Source organism: Erpetoichthys calabaricus, chromosome 11 (assembly GCF_900747795.2).
Source record: "Erpetoichthys calabaricus chromosome 11, fErpCal1.3, whole genome shotgun sequence".
Lineage (NCBI taxonomy): Eukaryota > Metazoa > Chordata > Cladistia > Polypteriformes > Polypteridae > Erpetoichthys > Erpetoichthys calabaricus.
The window spans coordinates 123,045,597-123,066,095 of NC_041404.2; the positions used below are offsets into that span (position 1 = coordinate 123,045,597).

Genomic DNA, 20,499 nt, shown 5'->3' on the forward strand with positions numbered 1-20,499 from the left:
ACCATTGCATTTGTAGAATTTTATTTTGGATGTTGGCAGACAATAAATAGGAAAACATCCCTTCAATTCAGCAGGTCATGTGCAGATAGCATTGTTAAACTCGCATAACATCTTCTCGAAAATGAAGGGAGCTCTGGTTTGTTGCATCCTGGGATTACATTCTTTATATAAATGTTTTTTTCTTTTATTCAAACTGAAGCCTAGCTCCACACTTTATGTGCTAGACCTCCAAGTGTGGAGCTTCTCTCTTAGATTAGCAGCACCGAGTTCCCAGGTCCTTCAAGACATTTTTGGCACTGCCGTCACACCCAGGTCAAGGATGAGAGACACTTAAGACCCTCAAGGTTTGGAATGGTGAGATGACAACTGATTTCCTGCCAGCAGCTACTACTGCCTCCACCCACGGCCAGCCGTGGCCTTTCAAGCACCCAGTGCTTCTGGGACTTTGGCTTTAAAGGCTCCACAAGAAGACATCCACAATGTGGAGTCACACAAAGGAATGTTTGTTCTGGGACAAATTGTTAAAATAGTGCAAATGACATATAAACATGGCAGGAGGCAAAAAAAAAAAAAAAACCTTGCTGCAAGCAAGCACCTCTAAAAATCAGAAAGTAACAAAATTGGCCCCTCTGAATGAAGTTCACATCAGTGTTAGCTACACGCTCACACACATACATACATACATACATACATACATACATACACACAACTTCAACAAGTCTCAGTCATCCATTCCAATGTTCCGGAAAAGGTAGGACATGGACTCTCCATTGTGGATACGTCGAATGGCTTCTGACAAGATCATGCTGATGTCAACTGTCTTGATCTTTGGGCACTGCAGTTTTTGGATCTCGTGAGGTATGGTGTTGGTCACAACCACCTGTAAATAGAATGGTTTTCCAGGTTTAGTGAAAAGTATGACCGGCAATCAAGCTGTGCCACAGGAAACGCACCTCATCAATGGCAGACTCTTCTATCAAGCGGGGGCCATCCGAGGACAGAATACCATGTGTTGCCATCACGTAGATCTTGTAAGCTCCCCGCTCTTTAAGGGTGTCTGCAGCAGCAAGAAAGCTGTCCACGTCGTCAATAATATCGTCCTGGAACAACAAAACAATTAAAAGGTGCATATTTCCTTCCATTTATGACCAAAACAAATGCAAAACTAGAATGATTAAAGCCAGCCGTTCAGAGACTTCAGCATGAATTACAAGTCTCTCCACAAAGAAACAGGAGTGCTGGTTACAGCCCAACCTTCAGCAAAGCAAATGTTTACTCACCACAATAATGGCAATCCGGCCGCCAACATCTCCCACTACCGTGATGGGTGGTTTCTCCTTGGGAATTAGCACTGCAGTATAGAGAAATAAGAACTTTGCTGAAGGAAGGCAGTCCTTACACTAACATTGACAAATTTACCCCAACCTATTACTCCTCACAGCCATGCAAGCAAAGCGCGTTCAAGAGCACAAAGAACCAAAAAAGGTACACATCCGGCCGTTTGGCCAGGCAAAGAAAATAAAATGAAAGACTAGGATAGGGCTGAAGCCACAGAAGAGAGACTGTGAGCAGAGCTGGCCAAGGGCTCACTTACAGGGTATCTCCAGGCTGGGGTGAATGGCCGCCATGTTCTTCACAGATGGTGGAGAGTGACGGCCATCGACCTGGTCCGACTCGGCGTCCTGGGCTTCCCCATGAATCACAGCAATGCCTAAACGCAGGCGCTCAGCAAAGGACTGTGCCCTAAATGATGACACGGGGAGAGACACTGAAGGGTCACACAAGGGCAGCAGAAGTCACACATGCAATCAGGTGATCTGCCACTAAGCAAGGAGATAGCCCGGCAATCAAAACTTCATAAATCAGAGAGAAATATGTATATAATAAAGAGCTCTTGGTAACCCAGAATGGAAATACCCCCTTCTCAGCCTATCCCTTAAGCAGGGCGACTCACCCAGGATGTGCCCACTTGTGCAATTCACATGCTACTGCTTCACAAGGGTGGTCTCCATGCAGGTGACATCACAACTGAAAGTCTCACCTTTTAGCTGAAGAAGGGGACTTGGCTACAATCACAGCATTCCGGTAGTCAGGGATCTGCAGCAATTAATCACACATATAGTGCATATTATCAGAGGTGAAACAAAAGCAAGACTATATAGTGCCAACAACCCCTGCAACTGAGAATACTTGAAGGTACTGCATGGTCCATGAGACGGTATGCACTGTGGATATTCCCCACCAATACTACATACCTCCTCCTGGATATATTGTAAGAGGAAAGGTGAAGCACGCAAGTTATCCACTGGAATGTTGAAGAAGCCCTGGATTTCCTTCTGATGCAAATCCATGGTGATTAAGTGAGTGAGACCTGAAGAAGTAAACACAGGTCCGTTAGCAGAGGTCTTTACCACATCGTGCTCATGCCACTCTTCCCACACACACCAAACACAACCTTCCTTACCAGCTTTGCACATCATGGACGCCAGCAGCTTAGAAACAATGGAGCCACGCTTCCTCATCTTGCACTGCTTACTGTAAGGGAAATATGGCACTACACCAATGATGCTGTGGGCACAAGACGTCTTACAGGCATATACCATGATCAACAGCTCCATAACAGTGGTGTTCACATCTCTGTCATGAAGAAAAGCCGTGTAGTAATGAGATAGGTGGTATACCAGAAAAGACACATTTGCCTCCTATCTGTCTATTAATAACTTACTTTGAAATGGTCTGGATGATAAAGACATCTTTGCCCCTTACAGATTCCTGAATTTGAACACGAGTTTCTGTTGAAGAAGAGCAGGATTAGACTGCATCAGTCTTGGTGATAAACATTCAAGACATTAACCAGACACACCAGTCATCTTCATTCTTCACACCACCTCTCACCCCAAATAATTCTGTGCCGTCAGCAGGGTGAACAGCTGAGTAAAACTGGCACAAACTGCAATGACTATCAAGCAGCAAAGTGGCAGACTGTTGAAAGTGAACACTGAAACTGAGCCAAGAGCTCTGATGGCAGTCCAAGTTTACATGCCAGGATCAGAACACAAAGACACTTTAATTTGGTAAAATGTGGAGAAATTTTAAATCAAATTTCCTATACCTAAGAGTTACCAGTAATGGAAGAGTGGAAAATAGTGTTTGAAAAATACTAAACACAAAATCAAGAAAGTGACTTCATGCTTTATTTAGGGAAACTGCTGCCACACCTACATTCAAACTGAACAGTTAGAGAGACTATGTATCAAATCAACACTTCTATTATGTGTCCCTAAATACTCTACACACATACAAATTCAATTTACATATGTCTGTTGTACTATGCAAAATGCAAACAAGATGGCAGGCCTTGACATGTGCATGCAAGTACTGAGATGACAAGTTTTTCAAACAATGCTCTACACACGATGGATTAACATGGACGTGGAGTGGTGGCTCTGAGGCTAGGGATCTGCACTGGCAATCGGAAGGTTGCCAGTTCGAATCCCATAAATGCCAATCGGGACTCTGCTCTGTTGGGCCCTTGAGCAAGGCCCTTAACCTGCAATTGCTGAGCGCTTGGAGTAGTGAGAAAAGCGCTATATAAATGCAAAGAAAAGAATTATATCAATATGACTGGGGACTTTAGCAGAAATGTTGGTGGGCACTGTTTAACTCTTTCAAGGTGGATGTCGACTTTTGTCGGCAGGGAGAGGTTGAGAGTAGTAAGCAACTGCAAATGGTGACAAAACCTGCCATTACGTTTTAGTTCAACTCTCTTTGCTAGAAAGAAAGTTAGCTTCATTGGTTTGACTGAGACTGCCTGCGCTTGTGGGAGCAGTGAAAAGCAAACGACGACAAAAATGGCATCAACATCTGGCAACAGATCAAAGTGAATGCACAAAGCAAACTACTCCGAGGATGACGTTTTGTATATTATCGCTGAATTGGACTCTGAACTGTTGCAAGTGATCCGGAGATCGAAAGCAAAAGTGAGGTACCGGCATCCGTTGATCAATCTCCAGCTAATCGTGGTGCTGAACACATTTGTGTAGATGAAGACAGCCACTCATAACGACATGAGGTACAAACTAGATTCTGTTGCGCTGTGACTGCAACTGCTGCTACTGTCCCCACCCCCATCATGCGAAGACAGTCTGGCAGCCGTCCTGCCACAAGTGAGTGTCCCGAGCCACAAGACACTGAACTGGCGGCCACAGCACCCAGCAACTGATGGTTTAGGTTAATTTATGTGTGAGACCCTTGCTTTGGGTGCTTTTCAGGAAACTGTTTTTTGGAAAAAATATTCAGCCCTCAAAGAGTTAAAGACCAACAGATTATACCACAATTATGAACACAAGATGAGCCGAGCCATAGGCTTAGTCATCTACCTTTTATCTGACATCCTGTTGGATAGACTTTGGCTCTATCCATTTAGAAGAACAATGACCAATACATTTATGTTCTACAAAAGCCCCCTTAAGGTTGATTTTCCTCTCTTCCGATGCCAAATGGCAACATTCTCTCTTACCTTTTAAATGTTTAAAAAAATTTTGTTAACCATATTTGTGTTTTCTAAACACAAGCATCATGCAGAACAAAATCAAGGACTTTAATTATTGATAAAAAAAAAAAACGAGCAGTAGTGTTATCTTTAAAATCTCAGTTTAAAAAACACTTGCAGTTAACATCTTTGTGATCAATTGTTTTTACAGTCATAACTAGCTGGTTAGTGTATATTCATAGACAAGCTTATGTAGATCTGTCAGCTCTATGCTCTTACCACAGATCCAGAGCTTGATGTTCAGTACAGGATTATAAGAATCAAGTCTTCTATTTAAAAAACCACATGGTTTAATTTAATAAAGAAAGAAAGAAAAAAAATTCTACCCGCTCTATTGAGACACAAAAAACCATGATGGCAGAGCCAACTTTATCAGTTTACAGTGCGAGTTTGTGCATGTTTTAAGAGAGTGAAGATTTGACAAAAAACAGCTGAAATTTGCAATTGTTTCATCTTGTAGCATCTCATCATTAGTAAAACAAAGGGGTCAGTCTGAATTATGAAATTAGAGATGACAGTGATGTGGATCACTGCCTAATAAGGCATACCATACATCATTACAAGTTAAACATAAAAACATATGGGTCTTGGACAATTTTATTCTGGTGTATAATTATACAACCGGCTTATCCATTATTGGTTGTGGGAAGCCAGTACCTATCCCAACAGCACCAGGCACAAGATCAACATTTTGATGGAACACCAACCCACTGCAGGGCATAATCACGCCAATAGCCACAATTATTTAGAATCTCCAATTAACCTAACCATCTTTGGAGGTGCTCTGCCCACTTCAGTGTACATTTTACTCGGATATCCCGGACAGGCAGGAACAAACACAGTTGTAACAAATAAATCTATAAACATTGTAAACCAAGTGGCTCCCTCTTACGCTGTGCTCATTCCAAAATTAAGATTTAAAATTTGTGTTCCAAAATTTCCACAATGACTAGGCATTCATGTGCTTAGCTTATAACACTACTTTGAAACTGATAGCTTTGGGGACACAATGTAACTAATTGTGCTTCTAAAGGGTCCTGCGCTGCCACTACTGTATACGACAGAGCTGCTAAAACAGTCTATGTCAAGGCTAAAATTGCCAGCTACTACATTTTTAAACCCCACTGAGCCTCTTAAACCAATGGAGTGTGCATCCCTACAACCAAAAAACATTGAACATAATAAGCACATATTTTACTAGGGAAGCTACAGAGGTGTACTGCAGCTAGTCATTATGTACAGGTTTGAGAATGACAAATACGGCAGTTAAGACCAATCTTGTATTCCGACTAATTTTGCACGAGTCCATGAACTTAAGCTATAGTAAACATCTGGACACACACATGAAAATAGGAATTCTAAAACAACAGATGGGTTCAATTCAGAAGTATCATTTCGAAAGGGCAGCATTCAAGTGCAGGCAAATCATTTTTCAAACCTCTTCTTTTCTTTTTATCAGTTTAACATTCCATGAAAATTTTCTGTGCTATGCAGAAAATGTTAACGTTTAATGCTTGTATCTGTACACGCAAGTCATACAGTATAATCTAAATAGACAAAGCTTCTTTGTAACATTATACTGTACTTTCCGAAAAATAAGTTTTAAGGTGTTTTGTCAGTGAAATGTTGTAATTGACAGTGTCCTGATAATTTAGGTTTTTAGCAGTGACTTTGATTTAAGTACTATTTTTGTTTAAAAAACAAATAGAACATGTCAGAATAAACCTAGAATAAAGTCCACATGTCAAGGCAAATAGAGCAGATGGTCATGTCATTCTAAAAACACCTTCTGAAATCTCCCCCATTTGGTGTTATACATGTAGACAGCCCCTCATCTGTCAAAAACAAGTTCCTGAATGTAATTAGAAAAGAAAGACAACCTCTGAAGTGCTTATTATGACCATGTCAATACAAAATACCATTGGAGGATTTATGCTACCATAAATAAAATTTATGAAATGAATGTTGCCTCTTCCTGCAATAGTTACCACTTGTGTAGAACACCTTTATATAAAGAAGTGTTAACCATATCCACGGTTTAAATGCGATTACTCTATATTTAACCTAAAGTGTGGTTATATATGTAATTTGTATTCAGCATTTGGTACTTTGCGATTTGTACATATAAACATACACATGCACCATGAGCCAGTGTTTAAAGAAGAATAAACTGAACCCTCTTGCAGCTAGTCACAGGTGATCTTCCTAACATTAGCTGTCAAAGAGCCAAGACATTATCTAATACACACATTGAAAATACTAAGTACAAGAATAGAAACAAAGACAGACACAAAAAAGGTAAGTTTATAAAGGAGACGATCAAACATGAAGAAAAACTATCAATCTCAATAGTTGCCACTGCTTGCCCTTTTTATATATATATATATATATATATACACATATACATATACATATATATATAAAAAATAAGTCTTCCTCCATAATACACTCAAAAACAGAACCAAAACAAAAAAAAAAAGTGCATTTTTACAAAAACCTTTTCATTAGCAATAATAAAAGGCCTGAAAATGTCCCCAGGATAGACTTTTCCTATCATCTCCTGTGAAAAAACAAGGCTAAGAAAAATTCTACTACCTCTCAAAATGAATTGAGTTTCTTTTAGCAGAATATGAATACTGTCTAGTCTTTTCTCATAATTAAGTTTTGCTCAGTTTATGCTTTGTTTAAATAATGTCTTAGCTCAGTTTCCTTACATCTCTTAACAATTGAATGACTAAGAGTTGCCTGTCAGACTGTTATAATCTTAAAATGCATTAGAGACAAATTTACTGTCACCTGTCAGGCATTTTATATCTGCTAACTACTAAGTTAATGTATTCAACCCAGAATCCTTTCATTAGCCCCACAAAATGTGCACAGTTCAAATTTTAGTATTCTACATCAGAGTAGATAAAAACATACCATCATGTTCTAGGTTATTAGTAGACATTAAATAACAGTAATGCTAATGATGGAAATTATACTTCGATAAACACCAACTGATGTAAGACGACAATAATACAATTCTAGTTTTTCAGGATTTTTACAAGGCAAGGTTTAAAAAAAAAAAAAAAAATGTTTTACTGTGTTGCTATAACCAGGTTTTCATGCACCTGCATGAACCTTACAGATGGCATTTAAAAAGCTTATGCCCACAAGGGAAGTACTACCCAAATAACTAAATATAAACAGCCAAGTTTTAAGAATAACATATTGTATGTTACACCTATACTTAAGTAAAATATTTATTCCTTAAAAAGAGTTCAGAAATACTAAACTCCTGCCAAATGTACTCCATAAACATGAAAAGGGACACATGAAAGCTAGAATTAGTTCCCTTCAGCTTAAATCACTTAAGTAAAAATATAGTTCACCCTTTTCTGCTGAGGTAATAAATTTAACACGATTGGTTTATCATTTAAAATAGTCAATTTCTATCAATCCAATTTCAGATCTGCCTTACCAAGACTATATTCATGTAGCCAATTAAAATGGATAAAGAAAATCTTCCTTTTTACTCATACAATTGTATGAATCAACCCCAAACATAGTCAGCATTTCAATGATAGAAGAGACTTCAGTTCAATGAAGGACAGGCACACCAACAAATAATTCAAATTCTATGATGATCTAGGCCCTGTCCAAGGTGACCAGTAAATAAAAACTGATTCTTCTACTATGTGCATTTCCCAGGTTATTTTATAATCACTATAGCTTGGGTAATGCCATTAAAACATTAAACACATTTGTATAAAAGCCAAGAAAACGTGTTTCTGTTTTTTTTCTTTTTTTCTTCAAAACAGATTATTCTACAAAGCTAAAACTCTACTCATATAAACATAGGTATTTCTGGAGAATTAAATCACTCATATTAGGTTTCCCTCTACTTTAACACTAGTTTCCTCAAATATACTTCCACCCATACACCAATGAGCCACAGGTGATACATTTGCAACATCTTTACTCAAGCCTTATCAATTTAGATTAATAGCAGCCATGATGTTTCTTCATTCTCCTCATCATATTTGAAGACTAGAGCTTTCCAATGATACACTTCACTAGCCACCGAAATAGACATGTTAAGAATGCCCTTCACGCTTTCCTGGTAGCAGTTTGCTTCATCTCTCTCTATTATAATAAAAAAAATCCTGGGACAAGAGGAGACCTTTTAGCCTGGGACGAGACGTGACTTTTTCAGAGAGATACTTCCACGTCGAGACTTTGTGCCAAGAGATTTAACCACGGCCGGGGCCAGAAATAAAAGACAAAGATTAGATGACAAAGTAGAACGTCATAAAGAATTCAAAAACATTGGTGTGATACACATACATAGCTGGTTAAAGATAATTAAACTACTAAGAATTAAAAGTCTCAAAAAAATTATAGTAAAGATCGCATTAGCGCAAACACATGGAAATTACTCTGTGAAATAACGGGACAACGAAAAGAGATCAATTAGGAGAGTATCAGGGAAAAAGTGTTTCTTCCCAATGAAGAGGCGTGTGGGTGTGTGTGTGTGTATGGATGTTCCACCATCACTTCTGAACGGCTGGAGCAATTTTCATGAAACTTGGTACACATGTTTCTCATTGGTTGACTAAAAATACTGTAGGGTGAAATCAACCCTAACCCACCCCCCTTCTGGGTAGAGTGCGGGGTGAGCTTGTGGTCTTGTATGCATGTCATCATCCAGTTGACACTCAGAACAACCACCAGAGGGAGAACTGGAGGCGACTGCCAGCATTCTTTATGTTTGAGCACCACCGTGCCCCTATTGCTTTTGAAATTAAATAGAGTTGGCCAGTTCCAAGTGTCAACTGGATGTTAACACATACAAGACAAGCACATTGGTGAGTCTTCATTGTTTGTTAATTTTTTTTTTTTTATTATATAAATTGTTTGAGAAAAATTATAATAAAAAAACACTTATCCTCCCAGGCAATGCTGGGTATTTCAGCTAGTATTCCTTATTCTAACCAGTGACAATTTTTGCTGATTAGAGCATTTTTGCTGCCATGGTTAGAAATTTATTGAAATACTTTTTAAATGTTTTACCAATGAGAAGATGGATCACAATATGGCATGTCCAATTAGCACACAGAGCATTTGGCTTGTAGGAGTGCCAAGCCACGAAAACAAAAGGTGGTGTTCATTGTTTGCAGAGAGTGATATTTTGCTGGTAATTTTCGGAATTTTAATACATTTATTACATTTATACAGAGGCAAAAGCTACAACATATTTTTTCCAAAGCCAAACAGTAAGGAGAAATGATTCCCCCGTGCCTCCATGTGGCAAGCAGTGCTTGGCTGACGTTATCTATCTGGATTTACACTATGTGAAAGTTGATTTTACTTTATAAAGAAAAAAAACAAAAAAAAACACACACACAACAACCCACACAGTGTCATTGCTACAAACTACATAAAAAAAATTCAGGTGGAATATTCCTTTAACAGAAATTGCTTATTTTAAATTTCTACACTGTGCTATTCAAAAAGTTAATAATCTTAATTTTCACATCATAAAGGACATTAACCTGGCTTGTGGACCATGAAAGCTCTACCAATTACTTGTCCTGTTATTTTGTTCACCACTGTTTAGATGTACCCTAACCTTGGAATTTTAGAATATCCATTTTGAATACCTCCACTTGACGCTTAATATTTAAAACTTGCCAGATATATTTCTTTCCTCCTCCTAGTAACTGCCAGCATTAGGGATACAGAGATTAATTAGTTTCACAATAAACCAAGACGAAAATGTCAGTCTCCAAACTGTTAAAATATTACAAGTTATAGTAAAATTCTATTTTAAAAGCCTTGCATTCCAGATTACCCTGAAAAATTGCTCTTGCACAACTGAGGTGTGTGTGCCAGGCACAGTAAGAGCTGGCTAGTCCAAATTCACTTTAGTTAGCCTACGGAAATGCTGTGAAAATAACAGATGGATAATTCAGTTTATTTTTCCTCCTAACAAACCACTTTAAAATCAGCTGAGAATGAGCATTACAGATAAATATCAGGTGCTGCAGAAAATGACTGATAACCAATTTTTAAAATGTGCTGGGAAACAAAATGACAAGTTTAATAATAATTAAAAAAATCTAACTTTGCATTAGTTGGCTTCATTAAGAGTTTACTCTGGCTGAAGTAGTTCACACACCAGGGCCGTTTTCTGAGCAGGTCTAATTTTAATTTCATTTTCAATCAAACTGATCTGTGGCTGTACTTGTCCTTAATTGAAATCTATGCAGACACTGACCAACTGGCTTTGCAGAAGGCACACTTGAAAGAAAAATAATTTATTCTTAAAGTGGACAGAAAGGGTGTTTAGCATAAGTGGCAACATCTTGTTCACTCAGAGGTCAAGACTGAATATATGCTCACATTTCTGCACCATAACAGACTGAATAACTTCAAAAAGTTCAGTTCACTCTGTTAAACAAAAAACAGACAGATTTTTTTATTCTAAAATATATTTTTATATGCTCAAAAGGTTGATACTGCATCATGTTTGCTTTCTAAATGCAGCTATGCTGAATTTCTAAGAGTCAAATCCCCCCCATAACATTTAATTCCTGCATTATTGTTATTCACCGTTTTAATGTACATTTCATTATTTAATGTACATGATGTGAAATAAAGTTAAAAACCTGTGTAACACATTAGATGCATCATTTTTGTGTCCATTAGTTTCACTTCATTAAAACCTCGTTTATTGCTGCTAGACCTGTCAAGGAGTTCATGTTTTGTCTTAACACAACTTGTGCATTTCATCTAATATTATTTACTGCATATAGTCACTCTTGTAAATCTCTAATGTACTGCATAAACAAGAAGCTTTTTATCCACAATCACAGAAACTATTCAGATAAATTAATTTACTGACTGCTACAGTAGACAATATTGATTGGGGACCATCAAATTGCCAACAGTTATACATGTCCAGAGCCTAAATGACTAGTGTGGGACAGAAATGGTAGTATCTGGAGCACCACACTCACCTCTGTTGGCCTCCTGGTATACTTGCGCTTTTCCTAGCTCCACTCCCAGGCGCCTGCAAGTACAACAAAAACATTAATAAGCCGTTTAGCCTTCAAGTGTCATGGCAGCATCAGTACTACGAGAATGCCAGCTATCAAACAGAAGCCTGAGGGATGTATGATCATGTGCACGGGAGCCCACGGACTATACTAATTACTAACATTCTCCTATGTAAAGATCCCAAGTCAAATGTTAAAAATTTTGTTTCAAATAGGAAACTTACTCAGCAATTCTTCTGGCCAACTCGATACAGGCAGGATTTGAGTTGGCTGAAAATATAGCGAGGCCTCCCTTGGTGGGATTCATAGCGGAGTCAGTTTTGATCCTGGCTGCACGAGGGTGGAACAACCTGCTCCCAAGCAACGAGCACTTTATCTGGTTATCCTGTAACAAACAAGCATTAAAAAGGCTTATGTTCAAAAGTTTCTGCAACGAGGGGATTTTCACGATCTTTCAAACTTACAAAAATAAACGTTATGTTATAACAACGACCACAACAGAAAATGTATTTGTTGCACTGTACAGAGTCAACAAACGTTCTACAAGTTGTGCCTGTTACCGCATAACAAAGTAGCCATTCTAAAAAATGACAGGCCTACACACTGTAATGTGGTGACCTCGGGGTAGAGGGCAGCGACACCTTACACGCGTCCTCACGGAAGCGAGACCCTAAGCCGTTTGAATCACTGCACTCATACATGATTATTAAATAAGTAAATGTAAACATGCATAGGTAAACAACTCCGTGCTTACCAGCGTGTGTTCTTTGTTCTGCCAATAACGTGCTCTGGGTCTTCAACAACTGGCCATCTCTGTTCAACCAAGCACAGTGGTTAAGATTGGCACCCAAAATATCCAATGAGCAAGCAGCTACGTCGTGTTCCGTGTGCAAAAGAAGCCATTGTGGCGCAAGCATAGATCCACAATATCACGGTAGATGACAAAGGGAGCCAAAATGGCTGCACAGCAAGTATCGCTGTCGAGATTTCTCTTCTAATGATACGTCACTGAATGACACAACCATTTGACAGATTACAATGTCAATGCGCAAGTCTGCGAAGTGCCGAAAGACCGAGTTAGCCGTAAATGAAAAGAGGATTTGCCACACAATATCATTACATAGGCACGTCCGCAGAGAAGTGAAAGAGGCCGCAGCATTGCTCGGTACTACGACTAACATGAGCTAATAACGGCATTTTTATCAATTGCACACAACAGTACTCTGGGATTTCCACCTAAACAATAAAAATCCGTAATCATTGTTGCACTTTGCCGCATCAGTTAAAGACCGTCCCTTTCTACACATCCTAATAATGTACTGACCTATCCTAGGCGTTTGTGTTCCACTGTTTGCCTGTGACTCACCACAACACACTTCTAAGCACATAAATTGGCAGAGTCCAAGGGAAACACGCAGGTGACTCTGGGTGTGATCCGGAAAAGCAGAACCCAGCGCGGAATCAACCAATCAGAGGCTTCTGCGACTGGTCTGAAGAAAAAAAAAAAGGCGTGCAGGTGCAGTTATTCACGTGCCTAATCCTCCTCCAGTAGGGTTGGGTTTTATAGAAGAGAGGCGCGCCAAAATGTTGGACGGTGACATGAATAAGCCACGCCCCAGGTCGTGCGGCGGATTTTCACCATGACCGAGACTCTACGCTTGATTTTTGCGGAGAGTTTTATTGCTTGTGTGTTTATTATCACAGGCATTGATAGTTACAGGATTAGAGCAAACAATAGCAAACAGAACTGCTGGTCTACTGGTCGGGCGAAGTCTGTCTACATGGCATTGCCCGTTGACGTGACAAAATAAGTACAAAAAAAAAAAACCTACAGACCGAAAATATGTTCCCTTGGAGACTTGAAGTTTGAGCAGCAAACTGCCTGCGTGGACATATCCTGCGCTCTTGCCATCTTACTGCTGTGTTATTTTGTTTGACTCGAGTATGCCAACCTCTCCAGGCACCCTTCATAACAAAAAGTCCGATGGGCACCTCCTCGTTATGAGGTTCAAGCCATGTCTGTCCCATAGTAAAAGGGGAATGGTGGGAGCCAAACTGACATGAGTAGAGCCCACCTGAATAAACAAGTGAGAAAATGCACGCATACCATGCTTAACATTCCGGTGTATTTTACATTTTTAGTTCTTTCATCAAGGGGTTCGTTTTCACAGCTTTGTTTATTCAATATTTTTATAACAATAACTAATACAAAATAATGATAATACTTCTTACTTAAGTGTGTTAGCAGACAACATTAAATATCATTTTAACAGAACCTTGTAATGTAGTTAAAACGGAGCACAAGAGTTATGCTGTCTTAATAGCTTTCATACACAGAAGATTCCAATTCAGGTGATATGAAAATGGCATCGATTGTTGTGTGCTAATAGTTGTGGAAGGTCTGTGAGTAATATTTTTATTTATTTATTGTTTTAAGTAGGCTATAAAAAGAATTCCAAAATGATAAAAAAAATAATAATAATCATCCAACCCCAATAATCCCCTCTTTCTCAATCTTAGTAATAATATCAAACCACTCAGTTAAATAAACTAAAGGTCAACTCATACTGTATAAACAAAAATTCTGAATTTGCGTAATCTGTCATCAATTGTAAGACAGGTAATGATTTACTTCATGTGTTAGTGGTGCACATTGAACAAGAATAGTTGCGCAAAATATTTGAAATACTAAATTGTGTGCTTGAATTATATGTGTAAACTCGAAATATTCTCGAGTGCAATAGAAAATTATCATCCCCTAAAAAAGTTCGAGTCTTGAATAACTAGACAATAAGATGCATCAAAAAGTATGTCATATATGTGGTGGTTTTCTCGTACAGGACCTAAAAATGCTGAAGTGATTTCAAAGCGTTTACATGTATAAGTAATTCTTATAAACACAATTACCAAAAGAAAAAAATAACTATAAACAGAAAATGAACAATGCTAGCATATAATCACAATCAATATTACTCCACGAAAGGAGAAAAGCACCTGAAATAAGTTCCATAGGACCTGCACCTTTGTATGATATTAATTAGTTTAAATTAAACACCTTCTAGCTGCAGGTTGAAAACGTCTTTAGAATATCAATGTGGACATAATGATAAATAGTGTATACCGTACCTTAAATATTATTAGTCATGTCCATACATATAGAGTGACTTAGAATTTCTTTTCTCTCTCATTCATTTAAACACAGGTGTGTTTTTTGTGTGTTTCTGCACGATCGGCTTGCGCTTGCCTCCCACGGTGTTTTGAGTGACTTGTCAAAGATCCGAGGGGCTCTCAGACGAGTGAAGGAGGGAAATGCACAAAATATACAAGTTTAAGTAACCATTATCAAGGTAAAACTGAACCAGTAAACTAATTCGTAGCTGAAGTCGCGTATAACGTTTGCAATGCTTTCCAAAGAGGTATTATAGAATTCCAAACTTTGTAAATTGCGACCTGTTCGAGGCATCTCAGTCTCTAAAAAATCTCTGTCCTTCAAAAATAAGTGTGCCACATTTCAACAAAATTGGTCTACTTGGAGCAAAGTCGTTCAAGCGGATAGACAGATATGGCTATCGCAATTGGTGCATCGCGCTTAAATATGCGAACGCACCTAAAAATCCATTCAATGGATACGTACTTCGCAGTCGAGAGAGAATATATATACGTCATTTCACGGGCGCTATAATGTGGTCAGTTTTGCAAGTGACACGTACTTCTTGCCTAAGTTGAAGTGATCCTGCTCTTTCGGTTGTCTTGTAGCTGTGGACGCTGGGGGGCTCTGTTGTTCTGAGAATGTTGTGCCATGTGGGTCTTCAGCTGCCAACACGGGTCGCTGCGGTTCGGTTCCTGTGCTGCACGCTTCTACTGTCATCAGCGCGGGGCGCTGCGGGGCTGCTGTTTTTCCCCCTTTTCCTGTGCTGCCGTTCCGCTGTCGGCGGCGCGGGGCGCTGCGGGACTCTTGTGTGCTAGCTCTGCGCTGCAGGTCCGCCTCTGGCTGCAGCGCACTCTCCTCCAGCCCCAAGCCGCGGCTCAGCCTGTGATGTGCGCAGCCATGGCACCGGCTGCGCGGGGGCTCTAGTCCTTGTGGTTCTCGTTGCTTTTTCCACCCCTTTACATTATTTTGTGTCGTTTGCGGAGAGTGCGGCTATTCGAAGGCGGCGCTGAGAAACGGTGGCGGATGCGGGAGGAGATGCTGTGGATGTAACGCGTCTGCAAGATGGGGAAAGATCAGGAATTCCTGCAGGCGGTGAAGACGGAGGACATAGCCACGGTGCAGAAGCTCCTGCAGAGGCCCCGACCTGGCAAGGCGAGTAAGTAGCATTCCCCATGGGATCGCTGCCACGCGCAGCTGGTTTCCCCGTGACTCCCGCGCCTGTCCGATTACGGCAGGAACGGGGGATCGGGCAGCTCCGCGTCTTCCCTACGCTACTCACAAAGGATCGCACCTCCAGGACGACCTTATGATCGTGGGTCCCGTCGCGTGTTGCGTCGCCTTGGAGATGTGTCTTTTAGTTGCAATCTCATCCGTTTACTCAAGATTTTATAAATGCATTGATAAACAAGCAAGCCCCTCAGCCGCCTATGTAGCGTGTCACGGCGCGCCTTCCGAGGAGCGGGTGCTGGATAGCAGGTGTCGTTACTTTACTAGCCGTTAAGTCGGACAGAGACGCAGTTATTCGTCAGCAGTCGCTCGGATCACTGCCTGTCCAGGACGCACTTGTTTAGGGACTGGGTTTGGAACGCTGCTCGCTTGCGCTGCTAATGGGAGTGATCGAGTAGGGATGAGTGTTCTGCTGGAACGAATGGAGATGCAGTTACTTCGAAAGGTGGTTTACCTTGGAGTGGGCTCTGCACCCAGGTGGCTCCATTTTGAGAGCCAGAATGGTCAGAGACTTGGCCGTTAGTGTGACCACGCCTCAGCGGACGTTAAAAACATGCAGAGCCTTGTCGCTCCCAGTTGTGTTTCCGAGACGACACAGTGCATCTCATCATGGATGCGCACGAATCACTGGTGTTCGCGACTAGTAGGGGGACGGTGGGTAAGACCGATTGAAGCAATGGCAAGGCAGCGTGGGAATCGAGGGCAGTCACGTGACCCCGCTGCTCGTAGCAGCCAGAGTGTGTACTGTGCCAAGGCAGCTCATCTTTAGCAGCAGCACCATGCGATCGATGTGCGTGAGCTTTGCTTCCATCAAACTTAAGAGCAAGTCTTTCCACTGTGAAGAAACACGCAGAACTAATCACTGAGCACCAGTGCTGACATTTGGGTCAGCTTGTCAGAGCCTTATGTACTCCTGGCTTTGTGTGGTTAAAATGCTAATCTGTGGGAAAAATACGTTTGTATGTCAGGGCTGAACGTCTAATATCATGTGCAATTGGAGCCATCGCTTAAGTTTCACTGTACCAGATTGTTACAAGCAATGATGATCCAGATATACTTTTGGTTTTTCTAGACTTGGCCAATTTGAGAGTGTTATTCTGCGCATTGCTAGATAGTGTCCTGGACTGGGTAGTACAAGGATTGCTTTTTCCATGAAACTGGTTGACTTTAGACTGTTCCCTGTCTAACTAGTCTTTCTTGATTATATTAGAGTATCGTCTCCCCTTCCATGAGCTATGTCTGTTTGCTTTTTTTTTTGGACATCAAACCTGATCTGGTCTGAGTGAATATGTCCTGCAGTACATTGGCACCCCATCCAGGTTTGGCGTCTGCCTTGCATGTGATGCTTCTAGCAACACTTAGTTGGATAAGGCAGAAAAAGCTGAAAGATGGATGAACATATTTTTCTGTGCTGGCCATTCCTTTTGGGGCTTGCTATCCTGGTCTTATCTCAGCTGTAGTTTTCTGGACTATATTATACTGTGAGCTCTATGCAGCTATGTTCTAAACCTTTCTGTATTGTCTGGAGTTGTTCTAGACACATCTGTCTTAGAGTGAGCTATATAGTGTAAAGTGTGTCACATACGAAGATATATATTTTAAAACATTCTTGTTTGTTATGGTGCTTGAAAGTGGTGCATGCAATAAATTTCACCATACTCCATATCTGTGGTAATAAATAGTATATTTGTCCCAAGGGGAAAGTTTAGCTTTTTACAGAAGCTCAAAAAATATAACCAACAACAAAATTCCCCTTCAAACACACACAACTTACATCAAGAAGAAAAAGCTTCTGACTTGGCTAATAAGAGCGCAGTCACAGTGAGGCATTATAAAGGCATTTTGCATAGATATGAAGGAGCTACAGTAGTGTTTCTCGGCACATTTTCACCTTCATAAAAGGTGGAGTGTCTACCTCTGTCTATGTGTCAGTCCAGTTGTAATCTCTTTGTCATTCCAGATGGTGCATCACAAACATTAACACTGCTTTTACAAATCCCATACCAAATGGCATATAACAGAGACATATGCATTGCATTTGTCAATCCAGCAGAAGGAGTATCACATACATTTGTAGTAATGCATTTGATTAGTACAAATGTTTGTGATGTGCCATCTATTGGAATTACAAATACAATGCATTTTACTACTACACACATTACAAAGTTCATTCCAATAGGTGGCACACTGCAAATGTTACTTCTGAGATCTACATTGATTATTTGGATTTCAGCCTGTCTTAGATGGGCAGTACAGCTAGTCTGTTGAATAATTAGTTGACTAAAAGTATTCAGTGCTAGTGCATCAGCGAGGATGTGCCACATTGTTCATAGTGGCTGTCCATTCTGTCTTCATTCTTCATGCTTCTGTTCTGTGCTCTGCTTGACTGTGCTATCAAGGCCACCTCACCTTGCCTATCTGTGTGAAGGTGTGTAGTTTAGAAGCAGATCGTACTTTATTTCATAGCAATACATTGTCATTTGCCAGTTCTTGGCTGTTTTAAACAAAATCTTTTTTTGAAGTATTTTGGGTCAAGTGATATTAGGGTCCATGTAAACTGATGTAGACCTGTTTTGTATCATTTATACTCAAAATTGCTCCTGTTTCAGACCTAGCCTTTATTATTTCTTTTTTGGGGGCTTTGAATCCTTGCTTTTCAGCTTTGTTGTTCAGGTTTCACTGAACATCCAGACCATGCCATATTTGCTGTTCGGTGTACTCAGCTGTTTAACTACTCATCAGTGGTGTATTGAGATTTTTATTGATGGGATTAACAGATAGGTCAAGGCTTTCTTCTCAGGCTAGAATGTGCTATTAAACATTCTTCCCTGTGTCTTGCTTTACAGTGTTTTGATCTTAACTGTCTAATCTTCTGCACCTCACAATTTCACTGTTTGCTGCTATTATAAGCTATAACCTCCTGAACATTTTACTGCCCTTCTTAAACTATGCCTCGCTTGCCTCTGTGGATGCATGCTTTTCTGTGTCTAAGTCCAGGTGAGGTCTTCTGTTCTTCACTTCCTAGACTGGACTGGTCTGTTTTTTCTCTTCATTTCTTTCAAGTTGTGCACTCTCGGTCCCAGACTTTCTGTTATATGCTGTCTTGGAATGAATTACACTGCGATATTCTCTGCATAGCTGTTGGCTGACCTGTTATAGACAAGATTGTGCTATGCCCGATTCTCCAGGTCACACAGTACCCCTTCCTAGCAGTCCCTTGGAGTCCCAAGTCAATCTGACTTGTTGGCCTTGGTCTTTAAGGAGGTGGCTACATTGAGCTGAACCAGTCAATTGAAGTTCATGTTTGTGGTATTTGTACTCCAGATGTGTGCACTCTCCTGCCAAGTAGATCACACAACTCTGCAGTGGTTCAAAGATCTGCTGGCTTAGACTATCAAGGGAAGTTGCTTGTTTTGATTTCTAGTGCAAGTGTGAAGTGCACCCGTCTGGCAGTATGGGCTCCTCTGTCCTCAAGCTCCATCGAGAAATGAATTCTGTTACCTTGGAAACCTGGCAATACGTTCAGTTACCAGCAGAGATCCGTTTAGTGCTCCTCCGCTGGAATGAGTTTTTTTTTTCCATTTCCCTTCCTTACTTCACCTTGGTCTATCTTGTGTCATGTCCACTTGTCCTTGTGTGTTTACTCCCTTGATCACTATCAGTTCTGTAGTGGCCCTGGTAACCCGCAGAAAGATTTTTACAATATATCAAACACCTTCATCTCTTTTCTCTGTCCCCAATATGTATGTGTTGAGTGCTTTGAAGCAGCAGTCCACACCCCAGTTTCTGATTGTTGCCTGCTATCTGCTGATATCTAGCACACAGTAGGTTAAGCGATGCACAGCAGGAATATTCGTCATCTACTGGGTTTAAGAAAGTGAGATATGTCCTTTGGAAAACTTATAATGCTACAGATTGTCTAAATGGTTGGACAGATCCTCATGGCCAGAATGTCTGAATTCTGTATCTTTTGGGGCATCACTGTGAGTAGCTCCTTGATTTGAGAAACACGTGGCTATTTTTATTGCCTTACTTGGCCAGTCTGTTGGCTCCCACTCTGCTGAGCTGGCTGTCCTCATGTGTAGACAGCCCTTCCGGTATTTTATACTGTAAGAAGCTACACTCTGTTGCTCTTGGTGCTGCTGAACTGAAATGGTTTTGGTGTTCATGGCCATGCTGTACTGGGCTCGGACAGGTTGTCATGGGTTTGCTGGCAATGTGCTGTTTTACCTCTGTTTGTATTTTAACAGCACAGATGTGCCTCTAGTTTAATGACATGTTTACAGCCATTTGGAGCGGACTGTGGCTGAAGCCCTGTGATAGCACCACAAACAGATGGGTTGATTTTCTTAACATGTAATTTATAAGTCATTTTTCTGCTAAGGATTCAAAAAAGCCTGGTGTGCTTGTTTTTGAAAGATCCTTCTCTTTTTACTCTTGGCCATGACTTGGAGGAGGGAAGAAAAGTGCTTCCTTCAGATGAGATCACTAAGCCTGCTGAGCCACTTGCTCACATACTGGTCCAT

General features: G+C 40.4%; 2 protein-coding genes across 9 annotated transcripts in view; one reads left to right on the forward strand and one right to left on the reverse strand.

Annotated features, from left to right (window-relative positions):
• Positions 1-4: 4 nt before the first annotated feature.
• Positions 5-13,093, reverse strand: prpsap2 (phosphoribosyl pyrophosphate synthetase-associated protein 2). 5 transcript variants are annotated; one of them, XM_028813797.2, is made up of 11 exons: positions 12,962-13,093; positions 11,820-11,980; positions 11,557-11,609; positions 2,726-2,792; positions 2,465-2,637; positions 2,256-2,371; positions 2,042-2,097; positions 1,595-1,743; positions 1,281-1,351; positions 954-1,100; positions 5-880 (listed from the first exon to the last, which is right to left on the reverse strand). In XM_028813797.2, exons 2-11 carry the CDS (start codon positions 11,900-11,902, stop codon positions 722-724), a joined length of 1,074 nt encoding a protein of 357 aa, XP_028669630.1. In that variant the 5' UTR covers positions 11,903-11,980; positions 12,962-13,093; the 3' UTR covers positions 5-721. The 5 variants fall into 5 exon arrangements, with proteins under 5 accessions (XP_028669630.1, XP_028669629.1, XP_028669627.1 ...); XM_028813796.2 differs by having other exon boundaries at positions 12,920-13,080; XM_028813794.2 differs by lacking the exon at positions 12,962-13,093 and adding an exon at positions 12,350-12,817.
• Positions 13,094-15,563: 2,470 nt separating this feature from the next.
• caskin1 (CASK interacting protein 1) overlaps positions 15,564-20,499 on the forward strand; it is a 64,868-nt gene continuing 59,932 nt past the window's right edge. For 3 of the 4 annotated variants that reach the window (XM_028813799.2, XM_028813801.2, XM_028813802.2), the window contains exon 1: positions 15,564-15,902. In XM_028813799.2, coding sequence (XP_028669632.2) covers positions 15,809-15,902 — 94 coding nt within the window. In that variant the 5' untranslated portion in view covers positions 15,564-15,808. The remainder of the gene's footprint in view (positions 15,903-20,499) is intronic. The other variant, XM_028813804.2, reaches the window with a different exon arrangement.